Genomic DNA, 22,778 nt, shown 5'->3' with positions numbered 1-22,778 from the left:
ATGATGCCATATGACGACCATCCCTCTCAGCACCAAAGGAGCAGATCTGACTTAGCATCTGTGTACTATCCCAGAGAGCATCTGGAGGGGAACTAGTCCCCTTGGTTCCTAAGAGTATTGACAATGGAGGAGGGGCTGGGAGGGATCTGGAAGCAATATTTAGGAGTTAGGCTGAAGCTTGGGGTGCAAAGTGCAGAGCTGTGTGCTCTGGAGTGTCCCTAGCACTATCCCCTGGGCTACAGACAGACGGCTTAGTGGAATAACTGGTGTAGGGAGGAGTTTAGGTTTATTTTGAGAGGGAGAACTTTTGGATTGAATACAGTTGATACTGGAAGAGGAGTCGGGCCTGGGCTGGGGTGGGTGGGTGGGAAATCACTGTGTGTGCAATAAGCCAAGATTTCCACTCCACATCTTCAGGCAGAGCTTCTTGTTTCTTTTATGGGAACGTATCTAAAAGGATGTTAAGCTTCTACTATACTACATTTGGGAACCAATTTGATTAGGGAGTAATATATTCTCTCTCAAAGGAGAAGAACTTTGTTAAACTTGAAGTTACATGATATTATTAACTGATATATTTTAGGTTAGAGGAAAGGCTGGTAGGGCAGAGATAATATTTACCATGCTACAACCATATTCAGGGCTCAGTGAACCCTGAAGGGAAAGTGATTAAAAAAAAAAATCTCCAATGAGAAAAAAACAAGAAATACAATGGATAGAAGCAGGCTCTTGCTCTCCCTCCGCATACCCAAATAAAGAAACATCCAACAGTATTTCGCTTGCTGGACATCACCAAACACAAAGGTATGTCTAGGAATCGGGCACAGTCAAACAGAATTCCTATTATGTCTGAAGATGAACAGCAAGTAGAAGAGACTCCAAGCTGATGAAACATGAACTACAACTGGGGCAAAGAAAGAAAAAGAAAAAGGTAGTTAGGCAGAAACAGAGAAAGTTAGCTGAAGATAGTTACCTTTATATCAAGCAAAGACACACAGAAGAAGAAATGCTATTATAACATGTTAATGTATTGACTATGTCATTTTATTACAAAACATTCATCATAATTATCAATCAAATAAGCTCTTTTTCACCACATGAAGTGTTCAAATACAGTTTGATTTTGGAATAGTAAATACAAGCGTAAATTTCTTTTAATAGCTAAACTACAAGAAAATTAAACACAATGACATTCAGAATTAAACAAGTGAGTTTCACACTCTCCATGTAGTTAGTAAATAAATAAACAAAATCAGTAAAGCCAACACCGGAGCTACGTAACTAGCACTGGTTATTTCAGGCACACCAAGTTTAATAATCGCCTTCTGAGCATGTTTTTGGTCCACACACAGTGAGAGGAAAATATGCTATGGGATGGCCAATAACTCAAATTCAGTTTTTACATGTGGTAAAAAGTGACAAGATTGATAACAATATGTCATCCATTCTCATCAGTCACACTTAGGCCTCAGACCTCTATTATCCACAAATCCTGCTACACAATCAAAGAGAAAGAACAACTGAATTATTTATTAAAACTGACACCATCAATTATACGACCATGTAAAAAGTCACTGAGCAGCCATTTAAAGAATTAGAATGCACATTTTGGTAATTTTTGACCAGGTTAACAACCACTCTGCTTTGGGAGAGGATGGAAGCTCTTCTCAGACATTTTGCATGCCTTTGGAAAGGTCTCATTTTTCTGCCACTGCAAAGTCCCTTATTTCTGGTCAACAAGAGCTGAAAGTGTGATACCAATACTCTTGTTGGTTTGGGGTTTCCCCCCCCTCCCCCCCCTGCCATTTTTTGACATAATCTGAAAAGTCTACAGAAGCACACATAACATGACAGTCCTGGAATGGTCTTTCCACACTGCAAGGCCAACAGTGACCATCATCAATCCTAACAACCCCAAAAACAAAATGGGCCATGGGTGATATTTCTTGGCAGCCAGCTGGACTCACATGCCAAACTTCTGATCTCTTGCTACAAGCCAGGTACGCAGTTGCCTTGTTCCCTTTCAGCACATGTTCCCTTTTTAATTCACACATGATTTTCATGAATTTTCTATCGTCTTTTAACATCAGTGTTATTAAATTCATGCTATAAGAGATATGAATAACTATATTATTGCTACGTAGCAATACCAAAATACCAACACAACATTGCATTCAGAAGAGGGGGTTATATTCCCAAAACATCCTGTCTAGACAATTATGCAAAACCACGGCCCACTGAGGAATTTCCCAGCATCACCTGGTGGCCCTTGCTCTGGGAAAATACAGCCCAATCACAGCTATGAAAGTTACTCTTTCAACAGCACCCAGCAGTAAAGGAGAAACCTGGAAGTAATCTAATATACGAATGATATATAACCCCTCATATATATGCCCTCAGCATGGAAAGGTGCCCAGATTCACACAGTTTCTGTTTGTGGTGGTGTAGAAGACAAAGACTGAGCTATAACAGTAAATTACACATGCCAGGACTGTCTGCTGGCACACAACGGCTTATGTCCGTACTCCCTTACCCTTCAAAGTATGCAGCTGGCAGAGGGGTATATCTTTCAGCCTGCCTTCTCCCTAGTCACACTCGGGATTTGTTCAGGAGAATACTGGCTGACGCTGTCCAAAGCCCTGTCAGATTGTTCTAACAACCAAGTAATACTAACCACTGAGTTTTATAGTCCAAGAATGCACCCTGGTATTGTTCCATTTACCCATACAGACTTAAGTGACGAGTTTAGAGGGCCTTGCCTTCCCTTTGTAACCAGAAGTAGCAGAACATAAACAAATAAAGAGTAAACTGAAGTGGCTAGGATAAACCACGAAACACCACAAGGATAAACATCTTGTTACCAAAAGCACTGAACAGCTAGTTTCCCAAGTACTTGGGAAGAAAAAATGGAAGCTATCAGAGCAAGAAAGATGCTCTCAGTTTCAGGTCCCCAAGATATTTTTTATTCATCTTAATGCCATTGGTATTTTAGGGAATTACCATTACAAGGAGTATTTTTCCTAAATTCTGCTCAGACAATCTAGTCTAAGTGTAACTACAATTCAGTGGTTGATCTAGATATAAATTCTTGCCTTTTTCACAGAACCCAGTTAAGTCCTAATGAATACACTCAGTTTTTCCCCTAATTTCAACATTTATCTAGCTCGCTTGGTTAATATAATTTCTTTAAGTTTCTGTGGCATTAAAAGGCCACTGCTATGTCACATGCTCGGTTACTGGCATTTTTAATGATATACAGGTTCACTAACCACAAAGTCTAAATAGAGTTCTTGCTTAAACATATGACTATTTACAATATGAATGTTTATACAAGAACAAATTGGCAGCAAAGGTATTCTTGTTAAATTTATCCTCTGGATCGGTTACTGCAAATTGGATAGCAATTTAAAAGCTATTTTCAAAAGCTTTTTCAGGAGTCTTTACTTCTTACATGAGGAATCATGTGGCTCTTTAGACAGAGTTAACTCAGGAAAATATCTCTTTTAAGCAGTACTTGGACTGTCAGCAACAGGACATCCCTCTCCCAGTGTTACCCTTGCCTAAAATAATGTTGAAGTTACTCTATGCTCTCCGTTAAACTGTAATTAAATAATAGAATTTCAACTTCAATAATAAAACTACTGGAAGCACGACAATCAAGTGAAAGTCACAAGCATTAACTGTTAAGCCTTGAAAATTAGAGAACCAAAGCTCTGCAGCAACAAGAAGGGACGAAATTGCCCACAAATGAAATTCAAGTGGTTTATAAAGTTAATGGACTGCAAGGAACAAATGCTTTTTTTGGTTTTGTTTGGTTAAATTAAATTGCAGTAAGAAAACCAAAATCACCAAAATTATGCATAAACTGCATTCCAGATTAATCAATATACATAGCCTGAATGTGCAGCCCTTCAAAGGGACTGCTTACAAGATCTGGGGGGTTGGTTTGTTGGGGTTTTTTGTTGTTTTTTTAAAGTACTGAAACAGAAGAAACACTGTTTTTAAAACAATAATGGCCATCATTTTTTAAACTTTAGTCTTAAACTTTGTAAACTTTTAGATAAATTTCAACCCCAAATTACATGTATATTAATCTGAAAGTCTTTTTTTCATCAAACAAAAAAAATCATTGAATAGCTGTATTTTTTTTAATGTAGTCTATCACTCCCTATAAAGTCAGCAGTGTTCCACATCCCTCAGATAATTTCTTCTTCCCCATTTTTGGTGAAAGACACTTCTATTTTCCATCTCAGAAATGCCACTCCTGCCTCTTAAGCATCATCTTCACAAAATTAGTACAGTGGCACATGACATGACTGTACAGAGCCAGTACAGGTCCAGACCTTTTATTTCCTTATTCAATGCCAATTCTTCATCTAACCTACAAGATGCTCAGTGTCTCATCAGCAAAGCCTTTTTTGCTGACTGAATACCATTGTAAAGCCATTAAAGTTTATGCATATAATTTATTCCTTTTTTGCTGAGCTATTTAGTTACTACTTTTAGAAGCAAATAAAAGGACTTGAATGTTTACTGTTCTGATATAAAAGAACGTTTTGAGTAATATTTATGGGGTTTATTAAACCACTTACGACCATTCTGGCATGCCAGGGAGAGTGCTAGGGCAGGCAGGGATCCTCTGTCACAGAGACCAGGAGCCACACCACTGCTGGTAACAGGGGGTTGCTGGCAATTCTTCAGCACTGTTCTGAGGTTAGTTATTGATTGATCTCTTCCTGTATCTGGGTTTAGATGTGTCTGAATATATGAAATGGGTTACATTTTTTAAGAGGGATTTCAGCTGCATGGATTTAGAAAGCCTTAAGGAATTGGTTGGCTCTTGGTTTCGATTCAAAAGGAAATGCAGTAAATGCAAAGTAGTCCAGTAGCTTTCAAGTGTGGAAAAAAAACCTGTTCATGATAAAGTTTCTTCATCACTGTATATATACTTCTCTGAAACAAGCAAGTGAAAGCACTTAACAGCCTTAAACGTTGATGTTTAAAGACAACAGTTGGACAGGTTTATTTATTAGAAGTCTAAGAAACATAAAATAGTCCAATCCAAGTGATTAAAGTAGTTGCATGTTGCTCAAACAAAATAGTTCTGCAAAATTTTCAGTCAAAGATTGAATTAGTGAATTTAAATGTCAGGCCAAAAGTTAACAGTCAATTCAAAAAAGGCAGAAGTTTCTCACATCCACTCTGTGAGTTCTCTAAGTTCATCCTTTAGCTTCAGTCGGTTACCTGCAAACACAAGCTATACTCAGCTCTAATAAGAAACCCTGCACATGATTTCTTAAGATACAACAAAGGTAAAATTTGCAATGAAAATGTTAAAATATGAAATAAAACTAAACTCACAGAAAGTGAGTTCACAACCACAGAGTTTATTTTTAATCACCTCACCCTCATTGTTTCAGTTAAAAAAAAGTACATCAACCGACCTTAGTTTTTTTAATGACCTGTCAACTCAAAAATGCTGGAATATTTATGTGTTCCAACAAGAAAAATACCCAAACAAATTACATTGCAATTTTCACAGAATGGCTGAGTTTGGAAGGGACCTCTGGAGGTCACCTGATCCAACCCCCTCAGGCCAGGCCACCTACAGCCAGTCACGTTGCCCAGGACCATGTCCACATGGCTTCTGAATATCTCCAAGGATGGAGACTCCACCACCTGCCTTGGCAGGCTGTGCCAGGGCTTCGTCACCCTCACAGTGAAAAAGTGTTTTCTGATATTCAGATGGAACTTCCCGTGTAGCGGGTCGTGCCTGTTGCCTTTTGTTCTGTCACTGGGCACACTGCCAAGAACCTGGCTCCATTTTCTTTACACCCTCTAGGTACTTATACGCTTTCATGAGACGCTACCACCACCACCCCCGGCCTTCTCTTCTCTACAGGATTTCATTTTAACAGAAACTGTACAGCAGATGCCATCAAGAACAATGTTGTATGACATGTGTTGACCTTGCCTCCAAAACCTATCTTTTGTGTTAAAATAAGGCTCCTGTCAAATAAACACATTGAAACCAATAAAATTTGTAAAGCTGAAGTTAACTATGGTTATTTGACATTTCTCCAACACGCTACTTAGTTCCTGGACTTTTCTGTTTTTTCTTCAAGAAGAACTAAGGAATAATGCAGCAAAACAGACCCCTAGCTGAAGGCTTGCCTATGCATAAATTTGCATTGTTCAAGAAAAACATATGATTTAAGACTATTTTTAGCTAAACCAGTTGAAAAGCTGAAGGAACATTTAGGAACAAGGTTTACATTGATTCAGTTTAAAATCAATAGACTTAATAAAACCCTAAATAAGACAGAAACTAAAGGATTCAAAGATCTATCTGGACACTTTTTAATTAAAATCCATTTAAAACTAATTCAACCAATTCATCAGCTTTCGTAGCCTGCATATTTAGATAAACCTGATGATTCAAGTCACTGTATCAAGGGGATGAAAGAACACATAGCAGAAGCCAGTAGAAAACAGCATAAGGCTTGCAAGCCAATTGTTTTGCTAAAGGGCGAGTGATATGGTGAGCAAAATTAATCTGTAAACTTAACGGAAATTGTAGGACTGAACAGCATTTACTCTTGAAAAACAGACACTAATACATTTTCTCTCCACAGATATGCAGCAAATTTATCTTTTTCAATTGCCTATACAAGCATTCGGTATTAGATACTGCATTCTCAGGAGAATAACCACTTTCTAGGACTGAGATGAAGCCAGGAAGAATTCACAGCAGAATGTGATCTTCAAACTTGCCACAGGACACAGAATGATCTCTGAAATAGGGACAATGAAAATTCTGAAAGTGAAATACAAGAAGTTTTATATTTATTCAACTCACTAAGCAACAACCCAGTGAATCAAATATGCTCAGATTCTTGTGTAACAGTAACAGTTTTGGGTTTTGTTTTGTTCTTTATTTCCTATTTGTATTTTGGGGCTTGCTTTTTTCTTTTAAAGCTTGCTTCCAACCAATTCAGCAAAATAGATTGAAAAGCAGTAACAACGATTATGCAGTTGAGTCCTCTCTCCGTTACTTATCACACTGCACTGTTATTTCCAATTCCATTTCTTCATTTCAATCAAAACACAGTCAGAAAGGATGCTCATTTTGTAGCCTTTGCAATTGCTACAATATAAATCCTGAAGTTACTTATCTATATCTTTGATAAACATTTTGTTGTTTAAAAGTAACCGTCTTCCTGACAGGTATTTTTCACCTTTTCACGTTTGCATAAAGTAAGCTCTAATCTGTTTGGTAGTTTGTACATGTAACATTCACTAAACTTCTACAACATACCTATTTATCCAAGCAAAAAAAACATTTCATTTATTTCTTCTTAGTAACTCACTGTAAATGGCTACTAAAATTACTTATGATAAAGAAAACTAAACCATGTAGTGAAGTGTTCATGTGAATAACCCAGCCAGACTGCTTCTGTAGTTGGACAGTCTCACATCACTGTGGTACTTACTAATCATCTCCGCGTGTTTTCTCTTTGAAACATTGTTCTATTGCTGAGCTATAACAAACAAACCGTGTATGGCTGATTATGCGACTGCACTAACAATTACAAGTTGGCCCTTTTCCATTTTGTTTGTTAAAATCTTCATTAGTCATGAGGAAAGCTACTAAGCCACACAGAATCTAAAAATGTTACGAAAACGTATGGAAGTGTTTAGGAGTGAAAACAATCCATTCAAGAATTTATGTTTCTTAGCCGCAGGACTATAATGCATATTAAATAACAGAATTAAATTAACAAGTCAGTAGTCTCTTACCAGTAAGTAATGAACTGTCATCCTACAAAGTAATAATATGCAAACACCTTAGCCAGGAATTTATGGATGGTCATGGCAAAAATCATTCCCTTGACATAAAACGCTAAGGTACATTTATTTTATCTTTACTTCTTGAAGTCTTAAAAGTAACTATTCTATCATTTTACTGTGCTTTGTGCAAAATTTTGACATATTTATAATGTAGCCTGTCTAGTAGAGTTACATCAGTTATTAATTTAGTCCAAAAATTGCATCAAATTAACATTCTAAATAATAAAAATGCCCAAACAAACAGAACCCACTTCACTGAAATACAAGCAACAGACAAATGACTAAACACAAACCATAAGTTTTCAAGTGAATAAGGGAAAAGTTAGTTTGGCAGTGCGGAAAAGAACAGCAGTACAAGTATGAAGATACAGCTACTGCTGCCCCAAAACAAAATTAAAAATTCTCAAGGCCAAGAGACCCCTGCAGCTAATAATTTTTAAACAGCTGGGGGATGGGGGGGGTGGGGGTGGAGGATAGGGGTGTCTTCCAGGGAGCAGCAGGTGGAGCAAAGCATCTGCATTGTATTCAATTAAAAAACATCAAAAAAAGGGAAAGCTATGCAGTCAAATCTTAATTTTTAAGACCCTAACGTGAAAGGGGTTGTGTAAATTGAACAAACCCAGCACCAGATTTTGGGACAACCTCGTGGCTCTCTAGAACATAGGACTACATTGTTGCATACAGCTGACCAGCTCCCTTAAGAAGTTGTGCAGCTACCAAGAATAAATGAAAAAATATCCAGTAGGCTAATTTATAGCAATATTTGTATGTTTCTGCGTTATTTCTCTCGCCACTGGGCTGCTTACAAATCCCCAAATCTAGAGGGGAAAAAAAAGAAAGCTATCTTTAGAATCAACGTGAGATACGTAGAGCATGGAGTAACCCTACGGATGTGCAAGGCACAGTACAAATTGTAAACCTCTCAGATGCATCAATAAGGTCAGGTCATAGTGCATAAGGAGTCATATATAAGGTAACAGCACAACTGCCAAAAGCAACCACAGACATAAAAGAATTAGGATGTGTTGACAAGAGGAACTCAGGCTTAAAGTATTTCCCCACAGCCCACACGGGGGGAAACCCGCTCCTCATGAGTTCTGTAAATAATCAGCGTGTTTTTACTACAGCGTCCATTAGTAATATTTACACACAGTGATGACCTCATTCTCTAGCACAGTGAATGAACATGAAAGAAAAAAAATAAAATATTTTTGTTGTGTATTTATCAGCATTTGGACTCATTTAAATACTACTTGAATAACAATTATCTTTCTCAGCTGAGCAAAGCATCAGGTTGGCAGACTGTGCTTCACTTCTTCTCAAAGTGATAATTAACCTTGATATCAGTCTGCAAAGTGCTCTGTACTGGCAGCAGAATAAAATTATCATTATCATATAAATCATAAAGATTCCACTGAAACTGAGATAGCTGTCATCCCTCAGCTATTTGTATTCAGTAAGGAGCAAAGCAGGATATTGCAGAACATCTTAAAAATGCGTCATCCTACAGCCACCACACTGTGGGCTTTTGAGGCTGTATTTGTGGCTACATGAAAATCTATGCCATACACACATGCCAAAACACTCACAGTTAATATACATTATTAATTAAATATCTCCCAAGGAGGTTAGCAATACAGAAGGTCATTACATTTGAATCATGAATTTAAATCTGATTTACACTACAGTAATTCCAGACTCAAATGAGATTTTCGAGTTGATTCTGTGATGCCTATTAGACAGTTTCCCATTCCAATACTTGCGATCACCTGATGTTATTCTTTGAAGACTACAGTTTACAGATTTAAAACCAACAAAAACCAACAAAACCACAAAACTATCATTCAGTTAATGCTGACTCAAAATATGCAATAGTCCTCTTGCACTGATGCCTAGTCACCATGTTCATAGACTTGCTGAGGAGCGTACTCAGACAACTGGGATTATAGTAGCTGTGCCCACACCAGCACATCAAAATGCTCTATTAAGTAGACGCTTCTTCCCTTCTAGGCAGCCCAGACATGCAGGGAAGGAAGAAAATTGAGTCATCTTCTCTAAAAATTTCCCACCTTCAAACGTGCAATGACAAGTGACTGTGAAAATGTTTACAGCCATTTTTGATCTGACACTTCGTTTTTGTAATGCACACACTGTGTGTCAAAGTGTTTTACTGTTCTTGCTGCTACCGACAGGACATTGCTGTGAATAAGACATGGCAGTGAAGCAAGCCCCCTTTTAGAAGTATTTTTGTAGACTGACAGGTCTTATTTTATATATATGTAACAGAACACAAATAAGCAAACAGCTAATTAAGAGGGGGAGCATGCTGGGTGTTGGGTTCCCACCCCCCCACCCCCCACTGAAGCTGGATGTTTCCTCCAAGCCAAATGATGGCAGATTTTATAAAAGTATCTCAGGAAGGACAGAAGCAAGACAAAGAACCTGCTTTTTGTACCCTAGGCAGAAAGTGACCCTTGAAGATTGTTTTTGGCAGGCAGTGGTAGATTATACGCAGGAGATACAAGAACCCATGGTTGTATTTCTGACCCAGACATCAAAATCAGACTTCCAGGAGGTGCAGCTCCAAAAAGTGCACTGCCACAAAGTATTTTGAATGAGCAAGGCTGAGTGTCTCCTATGATGCCTGCTGCAGAAAAATGAACAGACTCCAATATAACAGAGATCAAGGCTAATGCTTATCTAGTAATCAAAAGCCAGAAATGCTCTTCCATAAAAAGTTCAGTCAGGAATGCCTTTCTTTTCAAGCTATCCAATGAAACCCAAAATAATGGGAACCGTGCATTTTCACACCAGACACCCAGTCAAAATTCCTGTTCGACGTTCAAGCCCAGTCAGCTCTAGCCAGCAGTTTAACCCAGAACACTCAATGAATCTCACCCATGGTTACTTTACATTACTGCAAAAGCTAGCACTGCATTTACCATAGTGGTTCTGAAACCAGCTTTCCTGTGAACCCTCCCCTGGCTACAAGCCCCAAATTTTAAACCTTTTTTCTTTATCCCTAGTTTGTGACCCTAAATGTCATTGCTACGAGCTTAGTAATCAATAATTTACATCAACAAATCTGAAATTCCATGCTAGGCACACATCTAATTTTTCAGTCATAAACTTCTCTGAAAATTAAATGTGTTTTTCTACATCCCATCCATCCTCTTGTGAAGGGTTATAACATGCCTAATTTTATAGGCAATACATATATTTATCCTATTTAGGATACCTAACATACCAAGTAGGAAGACTATAGCATTTTAAAATTCTCTGGATCACATCTATGGTAAAATGACATTGCAGTTGACACCATATAGTTATTCCAAGCATATTGTAATGATCTAAAAAAAAAATATCTAAAAAATTAAAAAAAGTCAAACCTCTGTTTAGCTCAGAACTATAAAGTCCTAAATGCCGCCTTCTTATGTGTAAACTGACTAATCATAAGTGTAATAAAACACTTATTTGCCATTTTAGAATTAGAACACCTTAAAATGTAAAATAAATCCAGTTTGTTTCTACAAGTTTATATGCATTACTCAATTATGATTGAAGCAGAATATACTGCACTGGTGTCAAACAAAGAAAAAAATGTCCTCTGGCAATGTTAAAGTTATAAGAAGTATAATAATCTTTATTAGGCTTATGATGCATATTTTCAGTAGTGATTACTGTCAATACCTCCCAATCAAAAGTTAAGTCAAACATCAGCTAATCTTGCAGAAATAAAAAGCCTTCTTCCCCCAAAAACCAACCTGTACTAAAAACGAGGCGATCATTTTAAAAGAATGAGATTTATTTGCCATTTTTACACTGAACAATATTATTTTCTGATAAATTTCATTATGAAGAGCCACTGCTGAATTTTATACAAAAAGAGTGTTTACAGCCAGACAATCCAGAACAAATGCCTTTAAAAGCTCTAAATTTCATAAAGGCTGTACTAAGTATAAATAAAAAACCCAAACAATGACATGCAAACCACAAAAAAATTTTAAGCTTTACGTTGTCAGCTGTGTCAAGTGTTAGTCACAGAGTAATTGCTCTAACTGTATACCACTTATTCTTCAAATACAACTCAATCTCCTAAATTACGCACAAACCCTTATATTTCAGTCTTAGCTACAGAGTCACCATCTTGGCCTCCACAATATTTACAACATTAAAAGGCTAAAAAGCATCAAGAAAGCACATTATCAGTCACCTATAGCCTCCTCTAGGCACAGTACACATCTCAAGTTAATAAAGGCCACATAAATATGGCTTTTGTGCAGAGCAGACAGTAAATTATGTATTTAATTACATATTTTCCCTAAAAAACAGAAACAGTTGGCTCTTTGCTATTTTTGTTAACATTAATCAGAGGAAACTTCAGATTCTGGCATAAATTTGACTATCGTATAAAAGGTAATATTTAAAATACATAATGCCTTACCACACAAACACGAGCTGCCATATGCGAGGCACTGCTAAGCATGGTTTCTATTAAGCTGATACACAGTAACTGGCTTCTTTCCAAGCAACATGGAAGTATTTAAAAAACCCTGTTTAATCCAATTCCACAGCTTTGAAACAAAAATAAAGTGATGCAAGAACTGTTAAAATGAAAAATTAAAGGCATGTAAATAAGTGAAAAAAATAAATTGTCAGAGAAAATGAAAACAAAGATTATTTCAAGTAGATATCTTAATTGTAATTATCAACATTTGGCATGTTTATGACATGATTCAAAGCTGCAGCCAATTAGATACCCCAAAAAGCTTGTAACAAAGCTGCAAATGTGTAACTACAGCATAAATAAGGTTTATTGTACACCAAGAAAACAGCACCCAGATCAATTTCATAGTTTGTTTCCGAAACAGTGTAAAGCATGGTCTGTTACTGGTTCATTACTTTTTTGTCTTAAACTGCAGCTTTTCTGCCAGGAGATTTTGGAAAACAATTTCCTTAAATTCAGACTACTAATTGTAAATCCGTAAACATTCCGTGTATACCAAGAATAAAAGATTAATTACAGCAATGCCTTAGACTGTCGTGCCTATGTAAAAACAAAACAAAACCAGTAACAACAAAAGCCCAAAACAAAAAATAACAACTCAAAACCAAAAGAATAAAGCGCATAAGTTAACAACTGTTAAAAAGCTGTAAATTGTGGTATTGGAACAGAGAAGGGCTGATTTTTTTAAAATAAATTTAAGGAGAGAGGAAAACAGTATTAATAATAAGAGGTATACAATGGCATTCAGGAAATAACATGAATTTGTCAGATGCTTTCTTAAAAGTTTTCTTAAAAAGGAAATAATTGAAGTATTACATAGAAGATCAGAGTTCAAATTCTGATCAAATGTAGGTGTACTAAAGACAGCAGCATTAGGCACTTCTGAGATCGTGCCATTTATTTAGGGAAACAAATACTTCATTATCAGTAATGCTGTCAGTCCCAACCAACAAAGTACCTTCCATTTCCCCCATTCATTCAATAACGAGTAATTTACTAAAGGGTAATGAGTTGTTAATAACAGCATGTTTCTTACATGATTGTCATGAAATGGCAGTGACTGCTAGTTCAGTGCAACAGTACCTACTACAGTCACACTTTCAAACAACTCTGCTCAATTTCTCTAAAAAAATTGATCCTTACGTAGCTTTTATACAAGACTAAAGTCTACATAAAAAAAAAAAAAAAAAAAACCCAACCAAAACCCACCCCAAACACAAAGCAGGACACACACCCCCACACCCCCCAGAAATAGCTAACTAAATTTAAAAGCTACACATTTAGATATTTCTTTGCAGTCTCCTAACGATGATACAAAGTCTCATCCAATGTGATTTTGTTTCCCCTTGATGTTTTATTTAACATATTCAGGATTTGGTGAGGGGAGAACGTTTTTTTTTTGGTGTTTTATGAAGGCTGTATTAAGGAGATTACAAAAACATGCATATATAACATCAGTATACGTTATAAACCAAATTCAGGCTCAGAGGGAAAAAATGCACCAACCAACCAACTTTGTTTAGCTATTAGGAGAGGGCAAAAGAAACCTCTGTGGAGGGTAGTCTGAAGAATTCTGGAGCTGAAAGAGCTGGGGATTGCCCTTGTACTTCCTAGGAGACGGATTTACAAAGATCAGCTGCAACTCAATATGAAACCTCTGGAAGAAAACATCTCTGTTCAGAATTCCCCACACTAAAAGCATCAAAGTGTTTCTTTTTACCCTTGTTACAGCCCTCCACTCCATCCTCCCGACACCTGCATTTTAAAATAGAGCTTTACTAATCTTCTATACTAAGCACACTGCAAATATCAAAGATCCTTTCCATGTCCTTCACAGGCTCCTTTTGAGGCACTTTCCTGCTTCATGGAATATGTGATCGTCACAACCCCTCCTTATGCACCTATCTCCACTCATTCCCCTGCTTCCACAGTCCCATGGGATGTACTCTGGCACTCCTCTGACCTTCCAAACCTGCACTCACACTCTGCTCGATAAACTACTCTCATTCTTCTCTAATGCTGTTTTTTCTTCTCCTGGGAGAGAAGTTGTCATCATTTGAAAACTGGGAGAACTGGCAGAAATCACGTGGAGGTATTGTTATGCTGGGAGGTATTAATGGGTGTTGTCAGCTAGTTCCTTACTTCATCATCAGTGAGTGAAGCTGCTAGTCCTGGCAAACAGCCAGCAGCAGGCTCCTTTTACTGCCTTTTCTCCACTCACCCCACCACCCCACCCCCCACCCCCCGCTCCCGTCTTCATCAAAGTTGCTACGGTTTCTAACCACCAATGCCTGCAATACATCCTGAAGCTTTTGAGTGCTGCATCTAATCAATCCTAAAATCACCCCACAACTGCAAACAGAAATGGAATCAAGTAGATATTCAGAATTCAGTTGAATAAACTGGAAAAAAAACCCCAAAACTCAGTGCTGTCTAATATTTTTTTTGTATCAAACATATATTTTTCAAAAGATACCAGACCACTACAGAAACATCAGCTATATTTTACATGGCTTTCTAAGTACACTGCATCTTGACACGTGGAAGACCCATGAAAAGAAACATCTGTGCACTGTTTTTTAAAACCAGATGCTTTGAACAATATGACATTGAAAAGTCACTTTTACAGTGAAAATAAACAGATATTTTAGAAAAATATATGTTTAAGTGCAAGTTACATGTTTCAGACCTTAAAGCACAAGTGACGCTGTCCTGCACCGTCTTAAAAGAAAATAGCTAAAAGAATGAAAAGATTACATTTTAAAAAGTAACTTGACACTTTTCATCCAAGGTACTTCAAGGTACCAAGGTCATAAATTTAAAAACCCCACCAGTTACAAAAAACAGGCAAGCTAACTCCAGTGATAAAATACAGTATCATTGCTATTATAAAATATAATCCCAGTGCAATCATTAACTTGCATGGGTTTGGGACATGTTTCTTGCTAGTTTTGAAGCAGAAAGGGAATCAAAATTAAAAAATAAAGTGGTTGCAATGAGCACTCAGATACATTTTACATTCATTCTTATCCTCAGATGAATGTCAATACAGCACAGATTTTAAAAACAACAGGATTCTGCACATTAATATCAACTGCTCCTATGCATATCTTTTTGATTAAGTTTCCCTATTTGCTTTAAATTCTTAAGAGGCCTAGCCAGGCAAAGTTATATACGATTTTCTGTGTCACATTTTCTCTTGAAGGTTATAGAAAACTAGCAGCAGATCAAAGTAAGTCTATACAGGCAGACGGTAAACTCCATGGGTAACAATGTAACGGGAAGAGAGCCCAGATTCATACCACGGAGGCTGGAAATGTTTGCGAAGGAAAATGTTCAAAGGAAGCATTCCTTATCCCGGTTTTCATCCCGCTCCCACATTAGCATCACAAGCATCACAGTCATGTGCCTATGGCAACAGACTGATGCATCCCTAACTCCAACAACCAAAATCACTGATTGCTGTTCCTTTAAAAATAAAAATATAAGATGCTAGCTCTTGGGGATTTTTTTTCACCATGGCTTTTGTGCCTAGGTCCTCCTTCAGTGAAATCCTGATCAGAAGAAATAGGATTAAGCCTTTTTTTAGCCAGAGAGGCCACTACACTCCCATATTCCTTCTAAGTGATAAGACAACCACGAGTATAAGAACGATCACCCTTTGTGCTTCCAGAGTTTTATGAAGGAAGGAACAAATAAAGACAAGCTGTTCTGTGCCTATGCTGTCTTAAAGTTTATTCTTTGGTTCCAGAGCAAGGAAGCACCTCACTGAAGTAGCCTCTGCATTCTGCACAAGAGTGAAAAGAACTCAGCAGGTATCTAAAGGCAGCAAAATAGGTAGTGGACACTCCATAAGCATCACTGAGCAAAGCCTTGATGCTACCAAAATCATTACATAAACTCTCTGTGCAAGCTAAAAGAGGCTAACCAAAAGAGAAGCAAATTTAGGTTGAGAAAACTGCTTTAAAACCAGAATCCTTCCAGCCCTCAAGAGAAATTGGTTTTGGATTTGGAGAAGGCCTTGCTCTGCTTTCTCCAAATATTTTCACATTTTTTCAAATATTTTAAGGAAACATATATAGCCAAGATTATTCAGACCCTCCCCACCCCACGTCAAACTAATGTTGTGAGCATATGATCTAAAAAACGGCAAGGCATCTCTTCGCTCGCATTGGAAAGCTACATGAGCATCGAGGTGCTGGTGTACGCGCACAGAGGGAAGAGGGGAAGACCCCAACAAGTCCCTTGAGTGAGAAGGGGAAAAGGGAGGAGACCGTAGCAGGCCAGGGCAGCGCAATGGATACTGGCTGCAACTGCTGCTCTAGGCCCCTACACCTCCATCTCCGCATCGCAGAGCAAGGCCGACACTCTGCTCCCTCCCGGTCTTCCCATGACATTGTGCTAATGTTTGCTCTCTGCTCCTGATGCTTGTGACGTCTCCTTAGCTTTAAGGCAGCACCAGGCAAGAGTTTAAACAGGTGGCCTCAAGAACTGTAACTTTAAATTGTTGGCATTCGCATAATCCCTTAGAGCTGTGAAGAAACCAGCCTCACCAGTTCAGCAAAAACGGTCAGGGCAATATTGAACAGGAATGTCAGGCTCCACACAACCATTAATCGTGCAAGAGGGATGCATGAGGCACGCTAACCTCTCCCCCTAAGCCAAGCTGAATAACTTGCCATTCCACTTGGCTCTTCTCTACATCACCCCAAGAACTGTGTTTTGATTCTTTTCAGTGTGATTAGTTTTCACAAGCAAAATACTAGGATCAGATATGTTGGTTGTTCATCAGTTTTGCAGATAGTGTAAGAAGTAAGGAATTAATGTAATGATTTCAGACTAATGGAAGAGATCAGACTACGTGCAGGGTTTTAAATTGATTGTTTTGGAATGAGAGCCAGTCAATTTGCTGACTGAGCTGCACAGACCTTTAAAGTGTATTTCTGAGCCTCAAGCATCACCCACACTGCTACAGGGAAAAAGAAGTAAAATGTATAACGCATAAAAGAAATCGCAGTAAATACACAGAGAAGAGAAGAATAGTGACAAATATGCTAGAGAACATCAAAAGAAAACATGAAGAGGAAGATAGGTAACAACAGTGACTTAATAGGAAAATTTTGAGCAGTTGCTCCAAGTGGTGTCCACAGAGAGTTGCTATTCACTTTGTGCTGGCTCCCTTTGTTTCCAGCTGCTAAGTTCACATTGAAAGAAGCTAAAAATACATTAAATACTTTCCAAATATTATTCTCCCGTGTAAGCAATTGGTATAAGTTGCCACAGAGATGTTGTTCTCTTGCCAGTCAGAAGGGAAATAGTACACAACACTGACAATAGAAGTTTTATTCTATGAAATCTATTGTCTTAGACAAGATGCAGTCCAAAATCAGGGAAAGTTTGAAAAGACATTATTTCAGCAACAAGAATTCCCAACTATTCCCCTCTTCCAGCAAGACAATATATGAAAAATGACACTTAAAGATGAGGTTTCCATCACCTACGAGAAAAGGTATACTCTGCACTACTCAGAGGTATAATATGCAACATTTCCAGCAACCAAGCTTTGGTACTTCAATGAGGAAGAAAGAGTGGCAAACACCTACAATTTAGGAATGCTGTCTCCTGACAAACTAAAATTTCACAATGCTGCAGATTTAAAATACAAATGTACCAAATACAGGGACTTCCCTGACAGTAAGTTCAGCTCTATGCAAAAATAAAAGGGGTGAGGTGGGGAGGTGGCGGCAGTGGGATGGGACACAGCACATATCAAAATCCAACCATTTCCATTTTTTTCTGTTAAATGTGAAGTATAACCGGCTTTCTTATGACATACCTTCCTCCACAAATAGCAACAATTACACTGCTCAACTCCCACACACACCCCAGCTTGACTTTTTGACACTTGAGAACATTACACATTCTCAGCCCTGAGGAATGATCCAAAGTTTGTGGTGTCAAGAGGGACTCTTTCCATCGCTCAGAACCCAAACTACAGAATATGAATACCTCAGGAAGCAGGCAACTCCCATTACTTATAACATTAAATCTTCTTTTAAAGCCAAACGTGACAGACCTTTTAGGAAAATGAAATCCACAGCTTTCCAGAGTTTTGGAAAGATGCTGCAAGTCGCAGCAGTGATAATCTGCCAATTACAAGGCCCATGTGTGTGAGCAAGACTTGTCTTCCAGAAAAACAAGATTATACAGCCTGTGCTCTTCATGGGAATGAGGCAGGGGAAGCGTTAAGATTGCAGCTGCTGCAGAAGTAGAAGCTGCAACTCCCTTGGAGCTTGTACCGACTGCATAGCCTAGAATGCCATTAAGGGATGCTACTGTACTACAGATACTGTTCCATTTTGTTTATTTTTTCCCCTGGATGAGACAAACCTGAAGCTTTGGCCTGCTGTAGTTAATGGAAAGTCTTGCAACACATCTTGCAATATTCCACCCAAGTTCCAATTCAGCTCAATGTCCTGCCTATAAAGACTTCCTAAATAACTACTTAGAGAGCATTCCTGAGTAATACAGCTTTCCTTCATATCTTCTGTGACATATAGTTCTGAGATTTACCACATTCCTATTGCCCAGTCACGATTAATTTTATATATAAAAGGGGACACATAGTGAAGGCAAGCTGGAATCACAACCATTTCAAGTAGTCTACATCTGTAAGGAACTTACCTTTATGAAATATGTTTTTTTAATAGAAAATCTAACACCTCATAACAATATTCTAAATTTCACTAAACCCAAGAAAGGACATATCAATACTTTAGGGTAAGATATACTGTACTATGGCCTGGTTTTCTTCATTATGCTGAAGAATCATGTCTGGCTGATGTATTTATTTTGTAATGTTTAACTATAATAGAAAATAGATGAAGTTCAAATGAAAACACTGCTTAGACTATGTCAACAGAGCATAAAACTAAATGAAGTGATTCGTATTGACTATAAAAACATATTTGCTAATAGTAAAGTTACTAATGGTTATCTATCAAGATCACAACATGAAATAATTCTGCATCTTAAGAACTGTGTTAAAGCAACAGACACGTGAAGTTAGATGTAATTTTTTGATGTTGCAAAACCGCACCATGCAGTGCACTTTATTGCTGTTTTATCATTAGTGTAAATAATTCAAGAAAAACAGGAAATCTCCAGCTCACTTTTTTTTTTTTTTAATTGCAAGTCACTGAAGGGCTTTCCACTAAGACAGCCAATGCTCACTTTACAGTTGCTAGCAAAAGAAAATCAAATTAACAGTGTCTTGTATACCGAAACAACTGCTTTGTTATAAAGGGAAAGATTCAGAAAACTAGAACAAGTGACACTGCTATAAAAACTATAAGCCTTTTAGACTCAGTTCAAAGACTTATGCATTCTTCTACAACAGACTCAAGTTTCATATTCATCTCAGCAAATCAATCCACTAATAGGCATCAGTCATCAACACCGAAGTAAAAACTGCCATATAAAACAGCTTTGATGTGATTGAAGACTCGCATACAGTCGTAAGTATGACAGAACAGCTTAGCTATTAAAATGTTTTATCTAGTAAAGAACTGTTCATCCTAATTGACTGAAATACTCTTTGAACGCTATTATTGCAAGGCTACTTCACTACGCAGCACTTTAGTACACAACCACTTGACTTATATCTTGAGATCCAGCACAACCACATCAAATCTTGTTAGAATATTTTCTCACACATCCTTTTGTCAAGAGACCAAAACAATAAAGTTGACTGTCATTTTTACTACCAGTTGCTTAGTTAATTCGATGCTGAAACATACTGGGATTCATTATAAATGCTGCATGCAATCAGACATTTCTATCAATCTTTCTTTTTACTGCACTAATAGAATGAATCCTACTAACCACATCAGCTGAAATGGGTCGGCAGGACTGGATGGAAGCTATTCTTCCGCACCGAGCTCGACCTCACTGCACCGCGAGAGGTACGGTGGCAGAGGCTCCTTTAAGCAGTGCTGTACAGCCCTGGCCCAGCTCCAACACTGACCATATGTCAAGCTGACAGATAAGAAGCCCGAGACAGCCATCTGAAAACAACTGTATACCGCCTGGGCCACCAGGCAGCCAGGGTTTCTAGGCCTAGCTCATTACTCATTTCAAAGCCAGTTTTAAACACACTGAAAGTAAATGTACCGGACAAATGAACAAACCAAAACAAAAACAAACAAAACGTAAGAAACCCAAAAAAAGAAACAAACACAAAAAAAATCCAAACAAACCCAAGCACAAAGTCATTATTAGAAAGCCTACGCAATGATATACTCTATTTCAGGAAGCTTCCACTGAATATCATAACTGATCACTAGAGACACAGTTGGAAGATTAATAATGGTTTGTGCCTATAACATTTCTCCTTCTCCATTATATTCACAGTGTGTTAACAACTTGCAAGAAAAAGGAATCAAACATACCAGCAACTGCCACCATAACTACATTTTACAGAATCAAACAAAAGGCCATTGATTTAATACTTCACATGAACAGTGATTTCATTTTTACCCTGTCTCTATTAACACATCATAGGGTTCATCAATTTTTACCATTACTCCTGTTACCAGGAAGTACGTCATATCTTTGCATGTAAGCAAACATGTTAATGATCAGCTTTTATTCCAAAATTATTAAGCAATCAGCACAAAGGAATAACTAAAATTTACTCCAGTCCCCTATGCAATTTCCATAATTCCATTTCTGTATGCCAAATTAATAAAATCCAGGTGAACTTACCTACAGTTTGGAGGAGGGTCTAATGTAATTTCTGCAAGTTCTTTCTGAATTCTTAAGAGAAAAAAAATAAAAACCATCAGGACTTTTTTGCAATATGTTTCTTTCAACTTTATGAACATTTCTACAGTAATCAATAATAATGAAACATAATTCTTATGATTTCTGATGGAGAGTTGATGCTTTAAGGTTTCATTAAATGCTCAAAAAATGTGGAAGAAAAATTAAAATCTTTTCTGAAAAATAAACCTCCAATCTGGGACAAGTTACGGCATGGGCAACTACCTAGACAATCCCACTTCTTCTACAGGTCAGGGTTCTAGGCTCCTTTGCTCACTTACACAATAATTACATGCCTCGTATACCCTCCATTTCTAATTCCTCTGCTTATATGTCTCATAGTTCTCGCTCTCCAGAATATTTAGCTTCTTAATGTGTCTTGTACCAGCAGGGCAACATCCCCCCCCACCCCCGCCAGCTTCATAGGATAGCTGTGTCTCACCCTCTGGGAAAGAGCCCATCCCAGTCTTCTCCACAACCTCCTCCTAGCTATTGGGGGCTGCTATCAGGTCCCCCCTAAAGCCTATCCTCAAAGGGAAGTGCTAAAGCTCCCTGGCCAGGCTGGGGACCTGCTGCTGGATTTGCTCCAGTGCATGCTGGATTTGTACTGGGGAGCCCAAAACTGTGTACATTATTCCAGATGCAGTCTAATGAGAGCCGAGTAAAGGGAAATAAATCACTTTCATCTACCTACAGACTATGCTCCTGTTAATACATCCCAGGAGGCAGTTAGTTTTTGTTCCTGCCTCATGTTGAGCTTGCTGTCTGCCAGGGCACCCACATCCTTCACAGCGGAGCTGCTTCCCAGCCTGTATCATTAACAAGGGGTTAGCCCTTCTCACATCCATGATGCTACATTTATCCTTGCTGAATTTCACGAGTTCCCTGTCGAGCCTCGCTTGCAGCCTGCCAAGGTCTCCGTGAGCAGCAGCCCTGCCCCTGCCTGTACAAACCGCTGCCCCCCAACTTGTTATCTGCAGACTTGAGAGTTCACTCTGCCATATCCTCCAGGTCACTGATAAAGATGTGGAGCTGAGCTGGTCTAGTACAGATCCCGGTAATACTGCACTTGTCACAGGCAGCCTGCTGGAGTTCTTCCTCCAGGCAGAGCAACTTCAACGTTAAGGGTTTCTGGACATTCCCAGGCTGATGCTCCCATGCCAAGTCCTTGAATTCCTGATTTCTGCCACATCTGGCAACACAGGCTCTTTTCCCTTCTACCAGCATCTGCAGGAGAGCCACTAACTCACCCTCTGAACAAATTCAAACATGCAGAGTAGGCGTTTCCAGAGTTCCCAAAGGAACCTGTAGGAGTTTACAGTTCCTAAAGACTTGCCAGAGTATGATGCCATAAGCAGGCCTGTGACAGCCACCTTCCCTACAAACTATGCCCCAGGCTTTTTTTATAGGCTACTTCAGTACAAAACCATGAATGTTTAGAAGGAGGCAGGGAAAGAAAAACAATTCATTGTACCCTCAGTATTTTCTTCTTGCCTTCCCCTTCACAGGTTTTCATGTACAGGAACAGATTACTGTTCCTATTATTCCCTACACTAAAAGAAAACCTGCATGGATAATACCACTCAAATTCCTGAGA

At 38.3% G+C, this 22,778-nt stretch overlaps 1 protein-coding gene across 4 annotated transcripts in view; it reads right to left on the bottom strand.

The window, feature by feature from the left end:
• LOC101922823 (ubiquitin-conjugating enzyme E2 E2) overlaps positions 1-22,778 on the bottom strand; it is a 217,903-nt gene that overhangs the window by 183,542 nt on the left and 11,583 nt on the right. For 3 of the 4 annotated variants that reach the window (XM_055803735.1, XM_055803736.1, XM_055803734.1), the window contains exon 3: positions 21,125-21,175. The exons of the other annotated variant lie outside the window; for it this stretch is intronic. In XM_055803735.1, coding sequence (XP_055659710.1) covers positions 21,125-21,175 — 51 coding nt within the window. The remainder of the gene's footprint in view (positions 1-21,124; positions 21,176-22,778) is intronic. 4 annotated transcript variants of the gene reach the window in all.

Source organism: Falco peregrinus, chromosome 5 (genome assembly GCF_023634155.1).
Source record: "Falco peregrinus isolate bFalPer1 chromosome 5, bFalPer1.pri, whole genome shotgun sequence".
Classification (NCBI taxonomy): Eukaryota; Metazoa; Chordata; class Aves; order Falconiformes; family Falconidae; genus Falco; species Falco peregrinus.
This window is presented reverse-complemented; position numbering and strand designations above follow the sequence as displayed.